The sequence below is a fragment of the Anopheles merus genome, chromosome 2R (genome assembly GCF_017562075.2).
Source record: "Anopheles merus strain MAF chromosome 2R, AmerM5.1, whole genome shotgun sequence".
Lineage (NCBI taxonomy): Eukaryota > Metazoa > Arthropoda > Insecta > Diptera > Culicidae > Anopheles > Anopheles merus.
Genome location: NC_054082.1, coordinates 37,201,504 through 37,221,930, shown reverse-complemented (window position 1 = coordinate 37,221,930; position 20,427 = coordinate 37,201,504). Strand labels below are relative to the sequence as shown.

Here is a 20,427-nt window from a genome sequence, read left to right as displayed (position 1 = left end):
TCAATTATGTCAACTGTGTACGTTTTTCCGTGATGTTTTTGTTATTTTTTATCGGTTTGTAATTTTTACTCTTTTTGTTTCCCGTAAATTGTTCAGTGTTTCTTATTTGATATTCAAATCATATTCAACCGGTATGAACATTTGTCAGTTTCATGAAGTTCATTGAACCCTTCACGTTTGATAACACGATTGCATAACAACACTCCGTAGATCGTTCTCGGCTTCGCAGGAACAGCAGCAGGGTCTGATCACCGATCCGTAGTGCGTGAACGTTTCAACCACATTCCACTTTCGAAGTAAACTAAAATGCTAAAAAACGCAGTCGCCCTAGTCACTGGAGGTGCGTCGGGACTTGGCCGCGCCACCGTGGAACGATTCGCCCGTGCCGGGTATAACGTGCTGCTGTGCGATCTGCCCACCTCGAAGGGCAACGACGTCGCCAAGGAGCTGGGCGAGAAGGTCGTGTACGTGCCGGTCGATGTGCTGTCCGAGAAGGATGTGAGCGGTGCGCTGGAACTGGCGAAAAGCAAATTCGGCCGGCTGGATGTGTCGGTGAACTGTGCCGGTATAGCGGTAGCCGTCAAGACGTACAACTTCAACAAGAAGGTCGCCCACAAGCTGGAGGATTTTCAGCGCGTCCTGTTGGTAAACACGGCCGGAACGTTCAACGTGATCCGGCTGTCGGCGGGATTGATGGGTGAAAATGAACCGAATGCGGACGGTCAGCGCGGTGTCATCGTGAACACGGCCTCCGTGGCCGCCTATGATGGCCAGATTGGGCAGGCTGCCTACGCCGCATCGAAGGCGGCCGTCGTTGGCATGACGCTACCGATCGCTCGCGATCTGAGCACGCAGGGCATTCGTATTGTGACCGTGGCGCCGGGTCTGTTCAACACTCCGATGCTGCAGGCCCTGCCCGAGAAGGTGCGAGCGTTCCTGGCCAAGACGGTACCGTTCCCTCAGCGTCTCGGAGAACCGGCCGAATATGCCCAGCTGGTTCAGGCCATCGTCGATAATCCCATGCTGAACGGGGAGGTTATCCGTTTGGATGGAGCGCTGCGTATGATGCCTTAAACGACGATGGACGAAATGGCTCAGTAACGGATGCATTTATTCAGAGTACCTCACAGATGAGTCTTCCAACAGGGAGAACGCTATCGTCAAACGATATGCAGCAAAAGTGTAAAATCCGCTTTGTATTGCTCTATTCTGCCATCTTTTAATAAACCTTTTAGCCTGTTTCTAAAACATCACGAACGTATCACTCAAAGCAATGCTTTATTTCGTTTTTTTTTTACTTCTCAACAACGGCAGCAGTAGTGCCACCATTACAGGAAGAAAAGTATTCTTGGACTAGCTTTTCGCACTGTGGTAAATTCTTCAACTTATTCACCTTCGCGTTGTAGCGCGTACCTTTCCCGTTGCCTTTGCCTTCCAGCAACGTGCATATCTCCGGTCCTAGCTTCGCCACATCGTCCGGGCGGCCCTGCAGAACGAGCTGCCCTTTGCCGCTTCCATCCGTGTCCGCGTTCGTGAGGAAGATGAAGCAATCCGGCAGCTTCACCATCCGCAGAAAGGTGTTGATGAAATCAGAATCTTGACCGTCGCTTCTGTGAAGCGAAACATGCTTCGGAGCACTGCCGCTGTCCCGCTGTTGGTTTAACTTTTCCGCCTCGGCAGTGGCCAGCTCGGTGGTTAACTTCTTCGCAATACGCTGGGTGGCCCGTACGGTCGATTGCAGCTTCTTTGCCAGATCGATGTGTGAAGATGGTCCACCGTTTAGGAGGGTGTTGAGTTGGACCTCCCGATCGTAGCATTCGGACAGCTTTCGCAACACACGGCCACCCACCAGGAAGTGTACCAGACACTTACCCTTCGCTTTCTCCACGCTAAGCAGCTTGACGGATTGCAGCTGGCCTAGATTACGGACGTGCGTTCCGCAGCACATGTTGCTTTCGATGCCTGCGATCGTTACCACGCGCAACGGACCAGACACATCGTCCGGAAGGCCACGAGTTGCTCGCGTAACATCGGACTTGAGTGCCGGATCGTCCGGTTCGTATACATCCACCCTGACGGGAGTACAATCGACAATCAGCTGGTTGCAGATGCTTTCCACAATTTCCAGCTGCTCGCGAGTTACGTCCTTCGCTTCGAGATCTATGTACGAGCTTTCCGTACCCAGCCACCAGGATTTCGTGTTGTACTTGAACTCGCGATCAAATATAGCCGTTATGAGATGCTGGCCAGAGTGTTGCTGCATGTGGTCGAACCGGCGGTTCCAGTCAACGCATTGGACGACTTGCTCTCCCGTTGCGAAAGGCTGGCTGTCGTTGCCATCGTCTTCTAGGAAGTGGATGGCCTCGGAACCCTTTCGGACAACCGATTTTACCGCCCGCCCACCAACCGTTCCGTGGTCGGTAGGTTGTCCACCTCCCTCGGGGAATAGGATGGTATCTTCAAATATTACATTGAAGCCGCCTGCAACTTTTTCGCAAGACACTACCTTTGTTTGAAATTCCTTCAGAAAACTATCCTCCTGGCATTTAAAGACCATTTTTGGATCAACTGCTAAGCTTTTTCGGTATTTTTCGTGAGCGGTCCCGAAGAGCTGTAAATAGATCGATTTTTTCCAATGTCAACAATAACAACCGGCACCCTGGTATGTCACATGACAATTGGTCTGGAATACAAAAGAGTTCCAGTAATTATTGTAAGCAAAAGTAACAAAAAGAAAATATAGCGTATTGAACAGAATTAAATCTTTTTTACAACATTTTCCAAATAAATTCCACTCGTTGAACAGTTTTTCCATCCAGGAGCTCCGATTGTGAGAGGTTTTCCACCGGGCTACTTCCTGTCAACCGTCACAACAGCGGTCGCACCGTTGACAGCTGACATTTCGCTAGCTGCCAAAATTTCTTTCTTTCTCGTGTTTTGTCTCAAGCAGATCGCTTGTACGGAAAATCGGTGAAAATTACCGAAATTAGCTGAAAATGGACAAGACTTTTGTGCTCGCGCGCGTCACCAAGGTTCTGGGCCGTACCGGATCCCAGGGACAGTGTACCCAGGTGAAGGTGGAGTTCCTGAACGAGCAAAACCGTCAGATCATCCGCAACGTTAAGGGACCCGTGCGCGAGGGCGACATCCTGACCCTGCTGGAGTCTGAACGTGAGGCAAGAAGACTCCGGTAAATTCGCTCCACTTCGCAACGCTTTTCCACGGACTGGACATTCCGGCACCTTCAGGTACGATCCACCGTCACCGGTGCGGTGATTACGGGTAACGACTGTGGCGGAGAGCGTTGTACTGAATGCTTCGTGTTTCCCTTTTTTCTAGGTTATGTTTCCGTTCTGTATACGTCGCGGTGTGTGTACCACGGCGGGGATCCTCAACTAGCTGACGACGATGACTCGTTGAAGAACTCATCCTTGTGCGGCTAAAATGAACATATGTCGGTGAAACTGCGCGTTCGTGGAAGAATGAGAAGTGCAAGCAAATAAATCGCGAGTTTGGAAAAACCACAAGAAATACGAAGTTAGTTCTATGGCACTAGAGTGGTATAGTGAGATTGTAACGAGCAATCGTTGTTTTATAGATAGTGTTGCCATCTCCCCATTGAATGCATTTTCAATGTTGCCATCTCCCCGAACAAAGGTGCGGTGTTTGAACATGTTGGTTTGGTTTTCAGATGAAGTGGATCCAAGGTGGGTTCATATGAGGGATAAACTATCCTGCCAGAACAATCAGCCACACTAAGCCCAAAAGTGGTTTGGGCATATGAAAACCATAAACCTGCTGTTGCGTTTGACACGCTGGATGTTTCTCTTGCACCGATCCAGACCGCTAATGAATTTTGAATCTATAAAGTTTTCCCTTTCCTAGAAAAACTTACGCTTTATAACGATGCTAACGCCTTGAGCTTTGTTATAGTCTACCACATGACTATATGACTGATATTTATTTATTTTTGGAAAATTCCCCGGCAGTCTTGTTGACCGACGTATGCCGAAGTTACTGGTTAGTGGGCGAAGTTTCTCTGTACGAATTTCCTCCAACGGAACAACCATACTCCGAACTTTCTCGGGTTTATCTCCTGTTCTAACGACTAATTGCACCGTAATTTTTACCAATTGATTGAATGAAATGAAATCGGAAAGAAAAAAATATTGGAAATGCGGTCAACGTAATGCTTTGAAAGAAAGTAACTTTGCACACACATGCGAATTAGCATCTTTATTTAGTTTCCCGAGAAGAATGTTTCTCTTTGAATTCCGAACCCTAAGCTAGCACATGGCGAGATGTGCCAAAATTCGAATGAAAAATATCACAGCTGTTTGAAAATCTATTTTGGCTTGGCAGATTAAAAGCCATCGAAGAATATAAAAATGAAAATTTTACTTTTCAGGAGATTTTGAATGAAATGTGCTGTTAAAATGCTGGAATTTATTGCATTTTTGAGTACATGCTCCGTACAACGCGGATTTGTTATAGAACCAATTAACCACATAAAGCTGAGCCAATCCCTTCTACATCACCTAGCCAGCAAATAAACTAAAATCTGAAACTACTAATTGAATGTCCGCAAAAGTGCCATTTTCTGTCCCTATTGTTTAAAAATACGGCATTCGGGCAAAATTTGTACAACGCTCAATCGATCTTTTTTGTTATAACGATCTTGTATTCCAAAATCTAACCATTTTGACGTTTGTCCAGTTGTGACAAGGGCACGCATACACGGCATTGTGTTTTGATCTTTCCGCATACGTTCAACCGACAGACGCCCGAAAGAACCGCGCGAAAACTGTTTGGGGCGCTTTGTTTGTTGAATATTAAACGCGAAAGAATCTTTTCGGCCATCGTGGTGACAAGGTGACGTGTTGAGATTATACAACTTAACAGTTTTGGACGCTGTTTGGGAGTAAAGACCGGAAGGAAGCAAACTTTCAGCAATGCACTCCAACTTGCTGGTGTAAGTATTGGTGTGGAACATGAACACTGGATGGGCTTGATAGGAGATGATTTTTGTGGGCTAAAAACATATGCTTTCCCCTTTGCAGGCCCTCACTCAACGAGGAATCGTATTGCCATTTCTGCTTCGGTGGCGTCAATGTGCATGCCGTGTTTCCGCTTGGCCGACCGGACCTGCTTAGCATTATCGATAATATTATCGGAATCCATCTCACGCCCGAGGCGGACGAAACGTTCAGCTTGTGCGATGGGTGCATCGCAACGATGGAAACGTTCGTCACATTCCGCAACAAAAGCCGCTCGAACTATGAAACAGTGCGGGAAGCGAAAATCATGAATGAAGCAATGAAGCGCCTTCAGCCACTACTGCAAGCAGATTCGTTCAATCCGATAGTGAGCAGCAGTTGTCCGGCGAACGGAGTGCTATCGAACAGCGTGAACACCGGCAGCGAGGAAACGCAAGCTCATTTAAATGTTGCGGGAGCAGTGCACAGCACACCGGTCCGTGCAAACGAGCCAGCTACTAACGGGATGGATGGAAGGTATGTGAGATACGCCAGCTGGTTCAACAGATACAAGGAGAGTTTTCATGAATTGTTCTTCCTTCTTGCAGCTCTTCCGTGAGAAAACGCTCATTTCATCCACAGAACAGTGATTCGGTGGCTTCAGCTAAGAAGACAAAGATAATCACTGAAAAAGTGGCAAAAAATAAGAACAAATTCCACCACATCCGGGAGATCATGAATCGCTTACGGATCAATCGAATACGAGAGAAGGATGTGTTAAACGATGGGTTGAGGTCAGCGGACAGCTTTGTAGAGAGACAAGAGAGTATTAGTAATGGTTTCGCTCCATTAGTCAAACAGCAGGCCGAAAAAACACACGTGATAAACTGTAAGCCTTGCGTGGTTGTGCTCAAAAGAATTCTGATGGATAAAAAATGATAGAACGTCCTATGAAATCCAAGGATTCCTAAGTTTATTGAATTGAATTGTACATTTAAGCCTTTACTTGATATACCACAATAAACTGTGCTCTCTGTTGTTACGAACTATTTTTTACCACCCCAACCCGGCCAAGGGTTCACTTTTTCAACGCTTCGAGTAGCTTGAAACTGGTGCCGTACCGTACTTCGTTGTACTTTTTTCTGTGTGCAATACACGATTCACGAATTTTCTTCCACTGCTCCCGATGCTCCTCGATCAACTCTTCCTTGCTTTTAGACGACTTGTCAATATCAAAGTCACCGACCGGTTCCGGTTTTACCGAAAGGAAAGGCTCCAACTGCGTCGATTCTGGCCGTGGCATTTCCGTTATTTCGAGCAACTCTCCGCTCACGAACTGATTCACGATATCTGGATTGTGCTCGCGCTTGATGCGCCGTCTCGGTTCGGACATTGTCGCTTCTTCAACCTTCTCCCGCGGGTTGTTCTTCACCCATGCGCGGCACAGCGGATAGAGCGGGGCATTTTCCCGGAAGCGGGCCACATCGATGCACCGGTTGAAGAGCGTCAACGGGCACGACTGATTAATTGCCGGTGCGTCGATGCGTTTTCGCTTGACCTGCGACTCTTCCTCGCTATCGTCGAAGCTGGAGTTATCATCCGACGATTGGTTGGCGGTTTTCAGCGCCCCTTTCAGCCGACCCCGTGCCAACGCCACATTTTGAAGCGCTTTACCTATGGGAATGAATAGTCCACTTTAGAATGCTGTAGCTGGCAATCTACTGATTATCACACACTTTACTTACGCTTTTCGTCCGAATTGATGAGGCTTCTCCGTTTGGCAAGCATTTTTATCAAACGTATTCCGCAACTGTAGATTATTTACTTTTCAAGCCAAGCGAAAACACCAAACAATCACGATTTGATTGACAGCACATAGCGTCAGCCGTTTTGGCCACTCTAGATGACAGTTTCCAAATTGATGAAATTGAAATGAAAATATTTAATCATTTTTTATAGAATATTCCTAAAGTACCAGGCAAAATTAAAAACGATTCAAAATGCGTGATTTTAGCCGCAATACGTTTTAAATTACCGAAAACCATAAAATCGAAAATAAATTTTCCAAAAAATAGCGCCAACAGTCTGGCCACCGTAACCCAATCTGACAGCTGTTTGTTGTGATTTCATCGCTAAAAATATCAGCGGTTTTCCAGCAAAGGAGCAAAGTTTGCTGCCTTGGTGCGTGACGAATATGTGCCGAGTGTTTTCCTTCTAGCGAATCATCCACACCCTTTAGTGGCAACTCGCTGGCCATGAAATAATCGTACCTCTGCAATCGTGCAATCGATCCGAACAGTGTGTGTGCGTGTGCGTGTGTGGGCAACTGGAACAAATGCTCAAACTACGCCACTAGTTTGTTGTTTTGCTGCACAGTACGCGAGCGTCGATCGAGTGGAAAATGAGTACCCGACCAAGCCCTGCACCCTTCAAGCGATCGATCGATGGGCTGTTCAACGTGTGGCTGAACCTGCGGAACCAGGGCCACGAGAAGCCGCTACGCAACGCTCTCTACAATGTGCTCGTGGTCGGGGTGATCGCGGTCGTGATCGGCGTCACCCTGGTGCTGGCCCCCTTCTTCAAGCCGCTACTGTGGGCGTTCCTGTTCGGGGCGGTGCTGTTTCCGGCCAAGAAACGGCTCTCCGCCTCGCTCAAGCGCTGGATCGAGAGAATCGAGAAGGATGACAAATACCTGTTGCTGGGTGTGCTGAGTGCGCCGCTCTGCTGGGTGGATTCGCTGGGCGAGTTTCTGACCGGCTGGCTGAAGGAGCATTTGAAAATAATCACCGGACTGGTCGGTGGGCTGGTAACGCTGCGCTTCATACTGTGGCTAACACCGAGCGAGGTGTTTTTCTCCATCTGGAACTTTATCGTGTGGATCCATTCGCTGTTCCGTACGCTGCTCGGATCGCTCTCGCTGCAGATGGTGGTCGTGATACTGGTCGTGTACGTCGTCAGCGTATACTTCCTCTGGACGCCGGACCATTCGCTGCCCTTCCTGGTGATTGGACAGTTTCTGTGGATGGTTATCGTCGGGTACGGGAGCAGCTTCCTCGGAGCGCTGCAGGTACCCGTATTTCTCGGCCTACTAACCTACGGCCTGATAGGGTTGATTTACAACCTACAGAAAGATGAGCGCAACGTGCGCTTCATCGACAAATGGCACAGCCTACTGGACGTGACCAGCTACCGGTTGGACGATTCCTCCGTCGCCATGAACGCCCATGCCCATCCGGAAGCATCGAGAATAGAGGAAATTAAAGCGAAACTGCATCTAGACGTTTCAGCGACCCCGCAACTTTCCAGCACGATGAACGAAACGCCCGGTCACGGTAGTACCTATCCGGCCAGCATGCTAACAAACGTGGAATCGCTCGAAAGCGACACCTACTTTCGGCTGCTGTTTTACGCGTGCGGTGCCACGCTTGTTTGGATGCACACGTGGCTACTGTTTCTGTGCTGTATTCCCATCTTCCTGCACATCGTACGGAAGGCGGCCGAATTGTTGGGCATCGTTGCGTACGTATCGCAGCAGGCCGATCACTACTGGCTAGTGCTAAAGCTGTGGCTGTTTCCGCGCCATGCTGCACTGCTCCCGCTCTGCTTGCCGGGAATATTACGGCTGAACACAAACATTCACCGCTACGCTTGTGCAAAGCTGCGTTCGTACATTGACGACATCACTTCGATCGTGATGATCGGCTTCCTGATCGTGCTCGTCATGCTGATCAGTGTGTTTGCCTTCACACAAATCTACTCGGAAGCGATAGCGGTCGCACAGCTAGGCTCGAATCTTGTCAACCGCACGCTTATACACCGACCGGAACTGATTGAAATGTTACCAATCGGTGAGAAAAACAATAATCAAACATTGCATTACTAAATCAGTAAACTAATCATACCTTCTTTTCTTAAGACATGCAATCGATGGACAACATCATCGACAACGCGTACAAGTACGGTCGTTCACATATCGAACAGTACGTCGATGGTATCTTCAACGATACCGATCCGACACAGGCAATCAAGCTGAAGATGCAGATCCTTAGCGTTTGGGACCGGCTGATACAAAGCTGGATGGACCGGAGCAATGGCGAGGGCCTGGTGGGACCGCGGGTTCCCGCCCAAGCCATTCGCATGACAATAGATGAGATTTTTATAAATCCAAGTAGGTGCAATCAAGAACTGGGAAATATCCCTCAGTTTAATACGTTTTATAACATCTAAAACCATTCTAGTCACGAAAGCTGGTCTTATTGGTTTCATCAAGAGCAATTTCGGGATGCTCTGGGAGGTGGCTGATTCGCTGTGGATGCTGTTGCGAACTAACCTGACGCTGCTGCTGTCCGCGGTCGGCACCCTGGTGTCGGCCATTCTAGGCGGTGGGCATGCAGTTTTGAAATTTTTATTCCACACGGTAAAGCTTTCCATTTCCCTCTTAGAAGAGCCTTTTTTTAAAGGATTTTTTTTGCTTTTTAGATAATTTTCTTCACCACCCTGTTTTACCTGCTGCAAAGCAGCCAGGATCGATACGCACCAACGGCCATTACAATCAACAATTCATGGGGCCCGCGCATCATACAAGCGCTGGAAGATTCCATATCGAGCGTCGTCGTAGCCACGCTAAAGCTGGCCCTGTTCCATGGACTGTTTACCTGGCTGACGCATACCGTGTTTGGGGCGCACATCGTCTATCTGCCGGCAGTGCTGGCCTCAATATTGGCGGCCGCCCCCTTCCTGGAGACGTACTGGTGCAGTGCGCCCGCCTTTCTCGATCTGTGGCTGTCGCAGGATCGGTTTTGGCTTGGCGTCACGCTGGTGCTGATACACTTTATCGTCCCGTCCAACTTCAATCCGATCATACATTCGGAGATAAAAGGGTAATCATTATTCGCGATGAACTTTTGTGATTATGAACACGCTGATTTTCCGGTTCTCCTTTCAGTGGTGGCCATCCATACCTGACGGGACTGTCAATTGCCGGTGGAATGTACCTGTTCGGGCTTGAGGGAGCATTGTTAGGGCCGCTATTGCTTTGTTTGCTAGTTGTTTTGTTTGAAGTTACGATTAGCGCTATCCGAGATAGCCCGGCCACGCCGCAAACCAGGTAAGGAAGATCGGGGGCTTTTGCTTTTTTTTTTTTTACTTAAATTTCACTAACGCATTCATCGTGTTGTCTGTTCTGTCTGCTTTTTTTCCTATGCAACTTAACTAACTTGCCTGGGCTCCCACGTGGGAATGTGGATTGCTTAACCGTCCTTTTCTTACAACGAACGACTTAAACTCGCAGAAAATCTAGCCTAGACACAAACAACGATATCTATTCACCAGCGACGACGTAAGTACAAGGGAAGGTGTGGCAGTGCTTTAGGCCAGTGTTGTGTTAGTTGGTAGATGTTGATTAATTTAACTGTTTTCGTTTAAATTGGCCGTGTATTAATTCAAGTAAAGGTTCATTTAACACTCCTAGCATTCTCGGTCAATCGGAAAAGAGCGAAGGAGAGCTTGAATGAACCTTTATCATCGGATTGTAATGTAATTTGTACTACACAATCTGTGTTTTGAACTTGTTTTAACATCGTTTGACTTCTTAAGCGTGATAGGTGGCGGTTGTAGTGTAGGAACTTAGTTTGAAACAAACCTAAAATATTATCTAACAACTAATTCATGTATGCCAAAAGTAAAAACAAACAACAATCTAACACAGCTATAAGCTATACACAGACCACTAGCTAGCTAGTTTATATGTTCGAATGCATTTTTGTGCTGCTGAACGAGTCGTTCCGTTCGTGCACTTTGTTACCGTCGTACAAAGTATACAGTACCTTAACGTTAATCGTAAGTTTTATCGTGTGTCCACAATCGTTGCTAATGTGAGACAAATAATTAAATTCCACTTCTGTTTCCTCTTATTACTCTAAATGTAGTTGTTGCGAAGGGATTGAAATAGAACGTACCGATTTTCATACAATTTTGGCATCTTTCTTTCTTCCCTCTTTTACTATTCGCCCACATCACTTAAATGTGTCGTTGTGTAATTGCCATCATATGGCTTTTAATCTTTCCAACTATCTACTATACAAATAAACAAACAATTTCTACAACGTCCACACACACATACATAAAAAATAATCTTCAGTTTGTGCCAAGAATGGCAACAGTTCGTTAGCCAAGGGGATTTGTAAGTAGCAAAAGGTAGGGTAGGGTAGTTGAGTAGTGTAGTTCCAGGTTCGTGGCCAATCAACTGACAACGCTGCAGCACCTCGCGCGCAGTCGGCTCCTTCTTCTCTGGCGCCTCTGTCCTTCTTCAATCCTGAAATCGTAGCATGAGCATGAGTTGAATGTTTCTTTCGTAAAATCCCTACCATCTAGCTAAGCCATCCACACTCTTGCTATCCGTTCATTTCATTTGCATTCTCATCGTTTAATTTTCATCATATACCATATCACCGTTAGCAAACCGACCACCGCTCCATCGGCTGCCTATTTGATGCGGACCAAAGATGGCAAGTTTCTAAACTCACCGCTGACCATGAACTGCACCACATCGCCCATGTGCATGACCGTGCGCGGCACCCCGTTACACTAACGCGCCTCCTAACCGTAACTGTGCCCCGTAACCGTTCGCTTGGGTTGGTGTGCATCAACTTCCTTCCCCGTTTTATTCCACTAAACAGCTCATCTTACCATTGACACATACTCATCCGATGCTTTGTTTGGCTTTAACCATACAACGAGCAGTACTTGTTGTTCTTTATTACCTACCGTGTGTATTTTATGCTTGTGTATCCTTCACCCCTTACCCCATTTACCTACCACCCCCCCCCCCCCCACTCGTTCCGTTGTGCATGGAATTGCATTCCGCAACCAATCATACCCCTCCCACCAATGTCCCAGCAGCAACTTCCGGTACGCCGCATTCCAGGAGCAGATGAGCGTGGACGGACGTGGTGCTGCTGGTGCTGCTGCTGCTGTGGCACCGGCGTCGTCGGCAGCAGCGGCGGCACAATCTGGGACTGGAACGACCAATGCTGCCGGGGCTGATTGTTCCGTTGTTGATCGGGCCACGCTGCAATCGCCACCCTCCAGGACGTAGGACGTCTTAATGTGTGCCCTTGCTTAATGTATTAATCAACCGAGATGAATCTGATAGACGGAAGAAAGGCTTACGCGAAAGGAGGGAACTTGTTGTGATAAAAAAAGAACAATGCATACAAGAACACACTCACAGATGGCTATACTATGTATGTAGGGTTTATTTATGTTTACTGCTGGTTTGGTTTTGTTTAACCAACACGATAGAATAAGCGATGCAGGCAAGCTACTAACGCGCGCGAAAGAGTATTTTTACCCAAAGCGAATTTAACGTGTGACCTAACCAATTCTAGTGTAAGTGCGCAATAAAATGGTAATGTATGGAGATTTAGCTGTCTGTGTGTATCTCCTTAAAATGGGAACTCCGGATGCTTGGTAATGCTGTGGCGGAAGGAAAGAAAAAGCGGTTAAGAAGCGATGTTACCAAGATGGCACGTGCGCGCGCCACCCTTGCCCACTTACCCGGGAAAGAAAGCAAAGTCGCAGATGCGAACGTTTTGATCCAGCCCGTTCAGCTGGGTCATATCGGCATCGCTCAGCTCGAAATCGAACAGCGCAATGTTCTGGCGCAGCCGGTCCACGTTCGTGCTCTTCGGAATGGTCGCGATGCCACGCTGCAGCAGATGGCGCAGCAGTATCTGTGCCGGCGTCCGGTCCTGGCGCTGGGCAATCTCCTTCACTACCGGGTTGTCCAGCAGGTCCGGCACCTCACGGCTGAAGGGAAAATAAAGGAACACAGTTTTACGGTAGACCCTCGGGGACCACTTCCACCACCATCGTCCGTTCCACACTTACTTCAGCAACTTTTCGATTCCTTTCGAGCCGAGCGGCGAATAGGCGGTCACGGTAATGCCGTTCGCTTTGCAGAACTTGACCAGCCCGGTCTGCTGCAGATAGATGTGATTTTCAATCTGTGGGCGTAATGGGCGACAAAGAGGGAAAGTCGAAATTAAGTCCGGCGCACCCTCAGTACCGTGGTGAGAAGAGTATCGTGAGCCACTCCCATGTGGCCATGCTGCCCCACTCTTACCTGCAAGTTGGCCGGCTTAATTCGGCAATTATCGAGCACTCTCTGTATTTGCCGCTGGTTGAAATTCGATAGCCCTATGCTGCGTGCCAGACCGGCATCGGCGATCGCTTCCATGCCCTGCGACAACGGTGGAAACGGAGGAAAAACCGACAAACAAGAAACAAATTAAGATCACAGCGCCGCAACACAATATCCTAGCACCTTTTTTGCCCTTCTGCCGTATGTCCCGCGGGTGCCAAGTGAGTGGAAGAGATAGGATAGGGCTTAACAGCAACAAAGTGGCTATTACAATCCACCACTACCGACAGCGGGCCACGGCACGGGATAATGGGATGGTTTTGCTTTGCTTTGCCGTTGTTTTCTTCCTTTTGGTTGGCCAATTGTTCTGCGGTAGTGTGCAAAAAAAAGGTGATCCCTTTTTGCCAGGAAGGGTGTCTTTGCTTTAATTCTTTTTCCTATTGCCAAGACGCACCGGTTCGCTCTTCACCGCCGGCACACTCAACACCGGCGTTGTTGCGCTTGTTTGTGTTTATATTTTGGGTGTAAGATTGACTTTTTTCCTCGGGGTGCCTTCATTTTGGCCCTTGGAGAAACTGTGCCAAACCGTTCTCCGGAAGTGAGTTCTCCCGAGTTGAACTGCTGCTCCTGACGTAAGCTGAAACCGATGGGATTTGTTCGGGTGGATTACGGGCACCGGTAGCTCTGAAATGGCACTTTTGCAAACGAATCTTCATGGGAATCGGTAACCGGAAGCGAAAGAACCCCATTGACGATTGTAGCTTTTGATTGTTTGTGTGCCCAAGTGGTGCGCTCAAAAATTAATTAACGAAGTTGATACACGCTCGGGAAGAGCGGCACACCAGCGGCATTGAATTATTACATTACAATTAAAATAATATTATATTGTTTTTCGTTTGCTACGAGCTACACATTCCAAAGGTCGCGCAATCAAGGTCACACGCTTTGCCGCTGTTCTCGGCGATGCAATTGCCTGTTGGAACCTGTTTAATTGCATGTTGTAAAGGTAAAGTGGGGCAAAAGTGTACCGGGCGCGTAGCTCATTGTCGCTTACCGGAGATAATCTTGCGTTTGGTGGATTGTTGCGCCTGTTTATACGCATACAGTGTTTAGCGTAGTAGTAGGAACACCTATTTTTGTGCAAACTTTATTTTCTTCTATAAAAAGATTCGTGTTGTTGGAGTGAACCCCCCGAAGGTTGATGTAAAAAGGAACATTATTAATGACAGCAAATATGCCTATTTTTTTCAATTTTTGGGGGTTTCTGTTAATTTTGTAAATTAAATATGATATAATTATTGCAATTTTTATACAAATACCTCTATTGGGATGAAAAATCGCCCACATTTGTTCTGTATCTTAATGAATTCAACTTAAAATGATGTCAATTAAAGAAAGAATTCCAATTCCAAAGAAGTCAAAAACTCTAACATCTCGCTTCCAAAACGGTGTTTACAGTTCCTTGTCATGCTTTTTTGTATTGTAAAATTGAATGCTACAATAGCAAACACTTACGTTTGTTCGTTTTAAAAAGCTTGATCATTTCAGTTATTATTTCATCGCTTTCAGTTATTATTTCATCGCTTTCAGTTATTATTGCGTCGCTGAATCTTAGGTGCGTATCTTTGCCCCGCTTCACTCTAAACGTGCGCCATACGAAGCCATTACAGGTTTTTGAGCGATCGATCGTTTGAGGCATAAATTTGGGGATGCGAAGAAGATGCTCAATTTTAATCATTTATGATAGCGCAACCGTTGGGTTAAAAATCGAAACTATGGCGCTTTCACCTAATTAGTGCGGGCACGGGAAGGTTGGGAACATTTACATAAAACGATCCCCGCACAGCAGCGCAGGGTGGCGCATCTGCGCCCCGCCAAAACTTACCTTCCAAAGGCTGACATGGTCCGTCGTGGTTTCGAGTACGATTTCCCCATTGTCGTCGGTCAGGAAGGGACCGTCCACTTCGGGCACAGTAAACGGGACGTGCACCAGGTACAGATCGACGTAATCGAGCTGAAGATCGGTCAACGATCGTTTAAGAAATTTCTCAACCGTTGCGGCCCGCGTACCTGTGTGGTTGACCGATAGCATAGTGTGTTATTAAGAAGCTTTTGTACTTGTACAACGCGACTTGGGGTGGTGAGGAAGGAATGTTTGAAAAGCAGAAGAGAGTTAAAACCCCCGCAAGCACACACGCGCACACTGCCGCGGTGACTGACGTTAAGTGCTGCTGAAGTGCAGGCCGAAAAAGTGCTGACACACTGCATTCGACAAGCAATTGGTAAAGGGAAAAATTAGGCACCTACCGTGCGGCGGCAACTTGGTGACGATGAAAAGCTCCTCGCGCGTCACCCGGCCACTGTCGATCCACTGGCGCAGTACGCGTCCGATCGTTGGCTCGTTCAGATAGACCGGCGCACAGTCGATGTGCCGATAGCCGGCCTCGAGCGCCTGGTTCAGTGCTTTCTCCACCTCGTCGTCCGGAGCCTGTAGGTTCCAAACAAAAAATAAGCCCCCAAATACACCAACCCGGGCGGCGAGATAAGTACGATTGCATTGCTCGCACACACGGACACGCTCACACTTACCCGCCAGGTTCCGAAACCAAGGGCCGGCATTTTGTGGCCATTCTCGAACGTCAGATCGATCTTGCAGGCGGCTGCCATGGTTTGCGCTTGTTGTGTTGATGGTCACTAACACTGTACGATTACAAAAAAACAAAAAACAAAACAAAAAACTCACTTAACAGAGACACACACCGTTGGTAGGTCTTGCTTTGACCGTGGCCTTCCCAAGACTGTAGCTACGATATGGGAGCGCGTCCCGTTTTTGTCCCACGATCAAACTGCCCGGTCAAAAGCTGGACTCCACCAAGATCGGGGGAGATCGGTACGCAGGGAAATATTCTCTCTTTAAAAACCGGTCACCATGGTGTTTTCTCTCTTTCTCTTTCGAGGCTTTGTCACGGGGGGCTTTGCTCTCTCACTCATATGCACACACACACACATGTAGATCGCGATGCATTTGTGGGTGCATTATCGTGGGTTGAACATTTTATTAGTTTTGTTTTTTCACAACCTCAACAAACGTGTTTTGAGAAAAATAGTTGGGACTTTTTTGGAAATATGTTCGAAGCCATCAACGTTTACTGTTCGTCACGATCATTTTTACACTGATCGTTCTCGAATGCATCCTCAAACAAATGTGTTGATCATCAAGTTGAAAACACACAAAAAATGAGACAAAGAAAAAGAGAATGGAAAAAGGCGACGTAAATAAATATTTGCTGTAAATCCCATTACATTCCTGCTCGGCTTTTACTTTTAAATGCACGATCAATGCACACCAAAAGAGTGTTTGCGAAAAATGATTTCAGAGCAGTGTCGGTGAGAGACAATACAATTGCATGCTCTTGCGTGAGTAAATACAACGCGCGCAGTTGAAAGGAGAACTGATTAAATCGTATTCTAGCCCCTTTAAATACAGTGTGGGTAATGATTGTTGCACATGGCGATGTAGTAGTGAATACATTTTCATGCATTTCTAGCAGAGTTGCGTTTAAGGAATGTGGGTTTTTTTATAAGAAATTGATTGTACATAGATTGTAAATAAAAGAAATATAAAAGATTACTATTTTGTACATTATCGTTATGTATGTTAATTGTGATATGGTAGTGTGAATGAGGATCTTGCACGTAACGTGAGGAAAATATGTCTGTTATCATTTTTATCGTATCTTATGCAATAATCGTTTTAATGTTTTTTTTCTCTTAAAAATATTGATTATGATAGCAAACGTACTAAACATTTTGAAATGTTCACTCATGTAAGCCAGCATTGCTTTTGTGGGTCGTTTGGTTATTGTGCAAAAATACCATCGTTATCAATTGCAGTTGTCGTATTACAACTGTATTAGATATGACTGTATTAGATATGATTATTTTAAATTTTAATGATAGAGGTGTTTTATTGTACAAAACAAACTTCTACTTCTCATTAAGCAATGGAGCAATGGAGCGGTCAACTTTTCACTGTTATAATTTTATAGTTCTATAGTTTATATTCAATTACTGTACATAGTACATACTATAAGGCGCCATCCATCAATTACGTAACGGTCTTTACGATTTGTTACATGGGGGAGATGGGGAGTACAACTTTTGTCATATAACGCAAAATAAAAGATTGATTTTTTAAAATTAACAAATGAGAAATAAACGAACATTCTTCGTGTTGATTTAATAACCTTCACCTCGCTACTTTTTATGTACCACGCACCCGAATAGTCCATCATTGCCAGGGGGCTGGTTCATATAAAGATTGAACCTTTCGACGTAATTAGGTTGCCACGGATGGACGGACGGAAAATGTTACAAAAGAATCGTCGCAGTAACATTGTATTTCGTTACTGCGACGACCGCAATGGCACGCATTCTTTTGTAAAATCTCACATTTACAAATTGAGATGTTTGATTGGGTTCTTTTACGTTCTGATTTCTGTACAAATGTTAATTAAAACACTTAGCAAATATACAATTGTATAAAGATATTCTATCAGTAACTAATGCTGCATTTCTTCAACATTTAATCGATTCCAAACAAAAATATTCTCCCTTTTATCATTCACAGTATTGAGCTCATATTGTTTCACAAGTGGTTTCTGCTGTAAACTATAGAAGCGCAATCGTTAACTGTGTGTATTTAAATTTTAGGCAGAAAATGGAATAAAACCTTGATTTAAATGATCGAAAGAGAAAATAAAAATGGTTCTAAAAAAGTATTTTCCTATACTGAGCCGTATTAACTAACGCAATAACTGTATTGAGTGAAATGAATAATTAATTAAATTGATTTCTCCACGACGGAAACATCATTTATGTAATACACTATTTCATTTTCAGCAAATCAAATTACTGATTCCTATGCCCGCGCACACGTACACTTCAATAATTGCGAATATGACGATTGTTATTTTTGCCCAAATGTGGCCTGCGGCCGCCAAATGCACTCCATCACAATTGTTTCGCGCGCAACGCAGATCAAGCGAACTTTTGCAGCCGCTTGAGAGTAGTTCCCTTCCCCCGGTCCCATATTATTGCACAAAACCTCCCAACGTCCCGGTACAAGCCGTCTGCAAACAATCAACAAACCTTCACAAACAGTAGCTACTGTGTTGTTGCTCGAGGGGAAGCAAAATGTACTCTGGCAGTCCGGTTCTTGCAGTGCGGCGCCATTAGAAGAGGGATTGTCATGCTACCCAAAAGGGGCGGGAAGGCAAACGCGCTGGTTGGTGGAGGATTAGGCATTTGGTAGGATAATTTTCCTACGAGCAAATTATCGATTGCAAATGGCCGATCCAGCGCAGCGCGGCACCGTAATTTGAGACGTTTTAATCAAACTTTCATGTAATACTATCCCTGATGGGTTTGGTTTGGTTTGGCACACGATGACCGTATTCTCACAATATAAATGAAGTACCCGTTAGTTCACGTCACGGGTAAGGGAGAAATGATGGGTGATCTAAATAATAAACCAACTACCCTATCTGGCCGGAGTTGTTTGTTAGGATTTAATTAAATTTACTCTGAACCACCATTAAGCTCGGGTGACTGTTTCGTTCGCTTCTGTGCATTAGTGCCGCCTCTTGGCGCGATTACTTGCCTTCTCGGCAGGATCCACTCGAGGTGCATTGGTTGAGTGGCGTCATACGGGCCTGTTGAGGTTTCATTACGGAAGCAGTTTACTGGGATTCGACCTGGGAACCGCCCTACCTGGCCTGGTCTGTGACATCTTCTTGCTGAGTGCTAATCCTTTCCGCATCTGTGTTCGATCGGGGATGAACGGCAGTACTGGGGCCAGAAACACTCTGCAGCAGCTCAGTCTGTAGAGATCCGACAGTTAGATTGTTCCGGTCGGTCGTATCTGTGTCAACTGATCGTTCAATTTTCTGTAACAGTCTGTACATGGTATTTTCACCACGCTTGCAGCCTAATAGCCGTTGCCGTTGGTAATCATCGCCTCCTCCTTCGACAAGGATATATTCTACGAAAACAAAATGCGCACTTGAATGTTTCGACAACCGTGTAAACGGTACCAGATCAAGATCGGCCGATTGTCGACCACGAGGTTGCGGTAAAGTTCAGAGAGATGCCGCAGCATGCTTCGGTAATAAGCCATTAAGAGATGGGATCCGTTTTTGTCCCGATTTAGCTCTAGTCTTAGTATGACAAGCGGGTGGTGTGATTTTTTTTTTCTATTGCAGGATTGAACACAAGACAAAAACATGACTAACAAAACAAGACTAAAGATTCATACTAAAATATCACCAATTATGACAACAAAACTCAATATTCGATTTGTAACATAAGTATATCTACAATTCTAAACGCATTAAATGAATTGCACATTTCCCTACTTCTCACTTACTAAATGGATTGAATAGCAATATCGCAACGGTTTTAATAAAAACAATCATTTACGACTCCATTCACACAGAACTGTGAAAAAAAGCTTATTAAAAGCGCACCCTCACCCTCCCCTCCTCTGCTGGAGAGTTGGAGCGAATCCTGGAGATGCCGGGGATTGAACCCGGGACTTCTCACATGCGAAGCGAGCGCTCTACCACTGAGCTACATCCCCATGTGATAGGGAACACATTCTGTAACACCCAGTACGCACCCCAAAATAGTCATCGATAGCGGTAATGAACGACGGATCGTATGGAACGACTGATGCTCGTCTAAGCGCTAATCGCTTATCTTTGATGGCGCGTAATTCTAACTTCCGTGGGACCAATTGTTTATTAGGTATTAGGTACTCCTATAAGTATTTTTAATTGCAACACATTTTTTCAATTATTATTTATTATCTCGCTTCATTTATCAGCATAACGTCTAATATAAACAAATATGAACCATTTATATTCATTCATGTTTGTATGGAAAAATATTATACAACATTTAAAAAACCCTCTCATTTATCTTGAAAGAACAAACAAAATTATTTATGTTTTAAAACTATCAATAATTGATCGATGTTTCATCAATCAGTATTTCAGTATCAGAAGTATTTTTGTTTTGTGCAAAATAAGATTTTTTTTACCATAATACAAATAAATATGATGTGAATCAAGAATATGGATCACTCGTGTAGAAACATAATTGCTTTAATTCAGATTTATTCTTATAATAGCCGACGGACTTTTTACGCCCTTTGCTTTAAAAGGGACCGAACGCCCATGCCCATCATGGGTTCAAGCCCCATATGAACTAAGTTCTCCCCTAAGCAAGCAATAACTAATCCTTATC

The 20,427-nt window shown here is 45.7% G+C and overlaps 7 protein-coding genes and 1 non-coding gene across 11 annotated transcripts; 4 read left to right on the top strand and 4 right to left on the bottom strand.

Moving 5' to 3' along the window:
* The first annotated feature begins 4 nt into the window (after positions 1–4).
* Positions 5–1,253, top strand: LOC121591078 (3-hydroxyacyl-CoA dehydrogenase type-2). The gene is made up of 2 exons (XM_041911447.1): positions 5–131; positions 211–1,253. Exon 2 carries the CDS (start codon positions 307–309, stop codon positions 1,072–1,074), a length of 768 nt encoding a protein of 255 aa, XP_041767381.1. The 5' UTR covers positions 5–131; positions 211–306; the 3' UTR covers positions 1,075–1,253.
* Positions 1,254–1,261: 8 nt separating this feature from the next.
* Positions 1,262–2,790, bottom strand: LOC121591075 (alanyl-tRNA editing protein Aarsd1-A). The gene is made up of 2 exons (XM_041911444.1): positions 2,776–2,790; positions 1,262–2,683 (listed from the first exon to the last, which is right to left on the bottom strand). Exon 2 carries the CDS (start codon positions 2,555–2,557, stop codon positions 1,295–1,297), a length of 1,263 nt encoding a protein of 420 aa, XP_041767378.1. The 5' UTR covers positions 2,558–2,683; positions 2,776–2,790; the 3' UTR covers positions 1,262–1,294.
* A 125-nt stretch (positions 2,791–2,915) lies between these two features.
* On the top strand, positions 2,916–3,527 carry LOC121591082 (40S ribosomal protein S28). Its single transcript, XM_041911453.1, has 2 exons — positions 2,916–3,248; positions 3,340–3,527. The coding sequence occupies exon 1, from the start codon at positions 2,997–2,999 to the stop codon at positions 3,192–3,194; it is 198 nt and encodes a 65-aa protein (XP_041767387.1). The 5' UTR covers positions 2,916–2,996; the 3' UTR covers positions 3,195–3,248; positions 3,340–3,527.
* Positions 3,528–4,693: 1,166 nt separating this feature from the next.
* LOC121591077 lies at positions 4,694–5,915 on the top strand. Its single transcript, XM_041911446.1, has 3 exons — positions 4,694–4,972; positions 5,061–5,513; positions 5,585–5,915. The coding sequence occupies exons 1-3, from the start codon at positions 4,953–4,955 to the stop codon at positions 5,913–5,915; spliced, it is 804 nt and encodes a 267-aa protein (XP_041767380.1). The 5' UTR covers positions 4,694–4,952.
* Positions 5,916–5,932: 17 nt separating this feature from the next.
* LOC121591080 (protein lin-37 homolog) lies at positions 5,933–7,757 on the bottom strand. Its single transcript, XM_041911449.1, has 3 exons — positions 7,669–7,757; positions 6,722–6,875; positions 5,933–6,650 (listed from the first exon to the last, which is right to left on the bottom strand). The coding sequence occupies exons 2-3, from the start codon at positions 6,762–6,764 to the stop codon at positions 6,055–6,057; spliced, it is 639 nt and encodes a 212-aa protein (XP_041767383.1). The 5' UTR covers positions 6,765–6,875; positions 7,669–7,757; the 3' UTR covers positions 5,933–6,054.
* Positions 7,082–12,200, top strand: LOC121591074 (transmembrane protein 245). 4 transcript variants are annotated; one of them, XM_041911439.1, is made up of 7 exons: positions 7,082–8,824; positions 8,893–9,144; positions 9,215–9,393; positions 9,456–9,856; positions 9,922–10,083; positions 10,267–10,314; positions 11,877–12,200. In XM_041911439.1, the coding sequence occupies exons 1-7, from the start codon at positions 7,378–7,380 to the stop codon at positions 12,070–12,072; spliced, it is 2,685 nt and encodes an 894-aa protein (XP_041767373.1). In that variant the 5' UTR covers positions 7,082–7,377; the 3' UTR covers positions 12,073–12,200. The 4 variants fall into 4 exon arrangements, with proteins under 4 accessions (XP_041767373.1, XP_041767375.1, XP_041767376.1 ...); XM_041911441.1 differs by having other exon boundaries at positions 11,433–11,970; XM_041911442.1 differs by lacking the exon at positions 11,877–12,200 and adding an exon at positions 11,116–11,525.
* A 1-nt stretch (position 12,201) lies between these two features.
* LOC121591076 (1,5-anhydro-D-fructose reductase) lies at positions 12,202–18,334 on the bottom strand. The gene is made up of 8 exons (XM_041911445.1): positions 18,271–18,334; positions 15,709–15,819; positions 15,427–15,607; positions 15,005–15,189; positions 13,102–13,218; positions 12,867–12,982; positions 12,534–12,785; positions 12,202–12,452 (listed from the first exon to the last, which is right to left on the bottom strand). Exons 2-8 carry the CDS (start codon positions 15,784–15,786, stop codon positions 12,422–12,424), a joined length of 960 nt encoding a protein of 319 aa, XP_041767379.1. The 5' UTR covers positions 15,787–15,819; positions 18,271–18,334; the 3' UTR covers positions 12,202–12,421.
* Positions 18,335–19,687: 1,353 nt separating this feature from the next.
* On the bottom strand, positions 19,688–19,759 carry Trnaa-cgc. The gene has a single exon. It is a non-coding gene; the product is annotated as a tRNA-Ala (tRNA).
* Positions 19,760–20,427: the final 668 nt, after the last annotated feature.

Excerpts from the sequence above, each read along its gene's own strand:
- LOC121591075 (XM_041911444.1), bottom strand. The coding sequence starts at position 2,557 with ATGGTCTTTAAATGCCAGGAGGATAGTTTTCTGAAGGAATTTCAAACA.
- LOC121591078 (XM_041911447.1), top strand. The coding sequence starts at position 307 with ATGCTAAAAAACGCAGTCGCCCTAGTCACTGGAGGTGCGTCGGGACTT.
- LOC121591082 (XM_041911453.1), top strand. The coding sequence starts at position 2,997 with ATGGACAAGACTTTTGTGCTCGCGCGCGTCACCAAGGTTCTGGGCCGT.
- LOC121591074 (XM_041911439.1), top strand. The coding sequence starts at position 7,378 with ATGAGTACCCGACCAAGCCCTGCACCCTTCAAGCGATCGATCGATGGG. Across the intron at positions 9,145-9,214 it reads TGAGATTTTTATAAATCCAA|TCACGAAAGCTGGTCTTATT; the intron begins GTAGGTGCAATC and ends AAACCATTCTAG. Across the intron at positions 9,857-9,921 it reads ATACATTCGGAGATAAAAGG|TGGTGGCCATCCATACCTGA; the intron begins GTAATCATTATT and ends TTCTCCTTTCAG.
- LOC121591080 (XM_041911449.1), bottom strand. The coding sequence starts at position 6,764 with ATGCTTGCCAAACGGAGAAGCCTCATCAATTCGGACGAAAAGC. Across the intron at positions 6,651-6,721 it reads CATCAATTCGGACGAAAAGC|GTAAAGCGCTTCAAAATGTG; the intron begins GTAAGTAAAGTG and ends TCATTCCCATAG.
- LOC121591076 (XM_041911445.1), bottom strand. The coding sequence starts at position 15,786 with ATGGCAGCCGCCTGCAAGATCGATCTGACGTTCGAGAATGGCCACAAA. Across the intron at positions 15,608-15,708 it reads TTGGTTTCGGAACCTGGCGG|GCTCCGGACGACGAGGTGGA; the intron begins GTAAGTGTGAGC and ends TGGAACCTACAG. Across the intron at positions 15,190-15,426 it reads CACCAAGTTGCCGCCGCACG|GTACGCGGGCCGCAACGGTT; the intron begins GTAGGTGCCTAA and ends TCAACCACACAG.
- LOC121591077 (XM_041911446.1), top strand. The coding sequence starts at position 4,953 with ATGCACTCCAACTTGCTGGT. Across the intron at positions 4,973-5,060 it reads ATGCACTCCAACTTGCTGGT|GCCCTCACTCAACGAGGAAT; the intron begins GTAAGTATTGGT and ends TCCCCTTTGCAG. Across the intron at positions 5,514-5,584 it reads ACTAACGGGATGGATGGAAG|CTCTTCCGTGAGAAAACGCT; the intron begins GTATGTGAGATA and ends TCCTTCTTGCAG.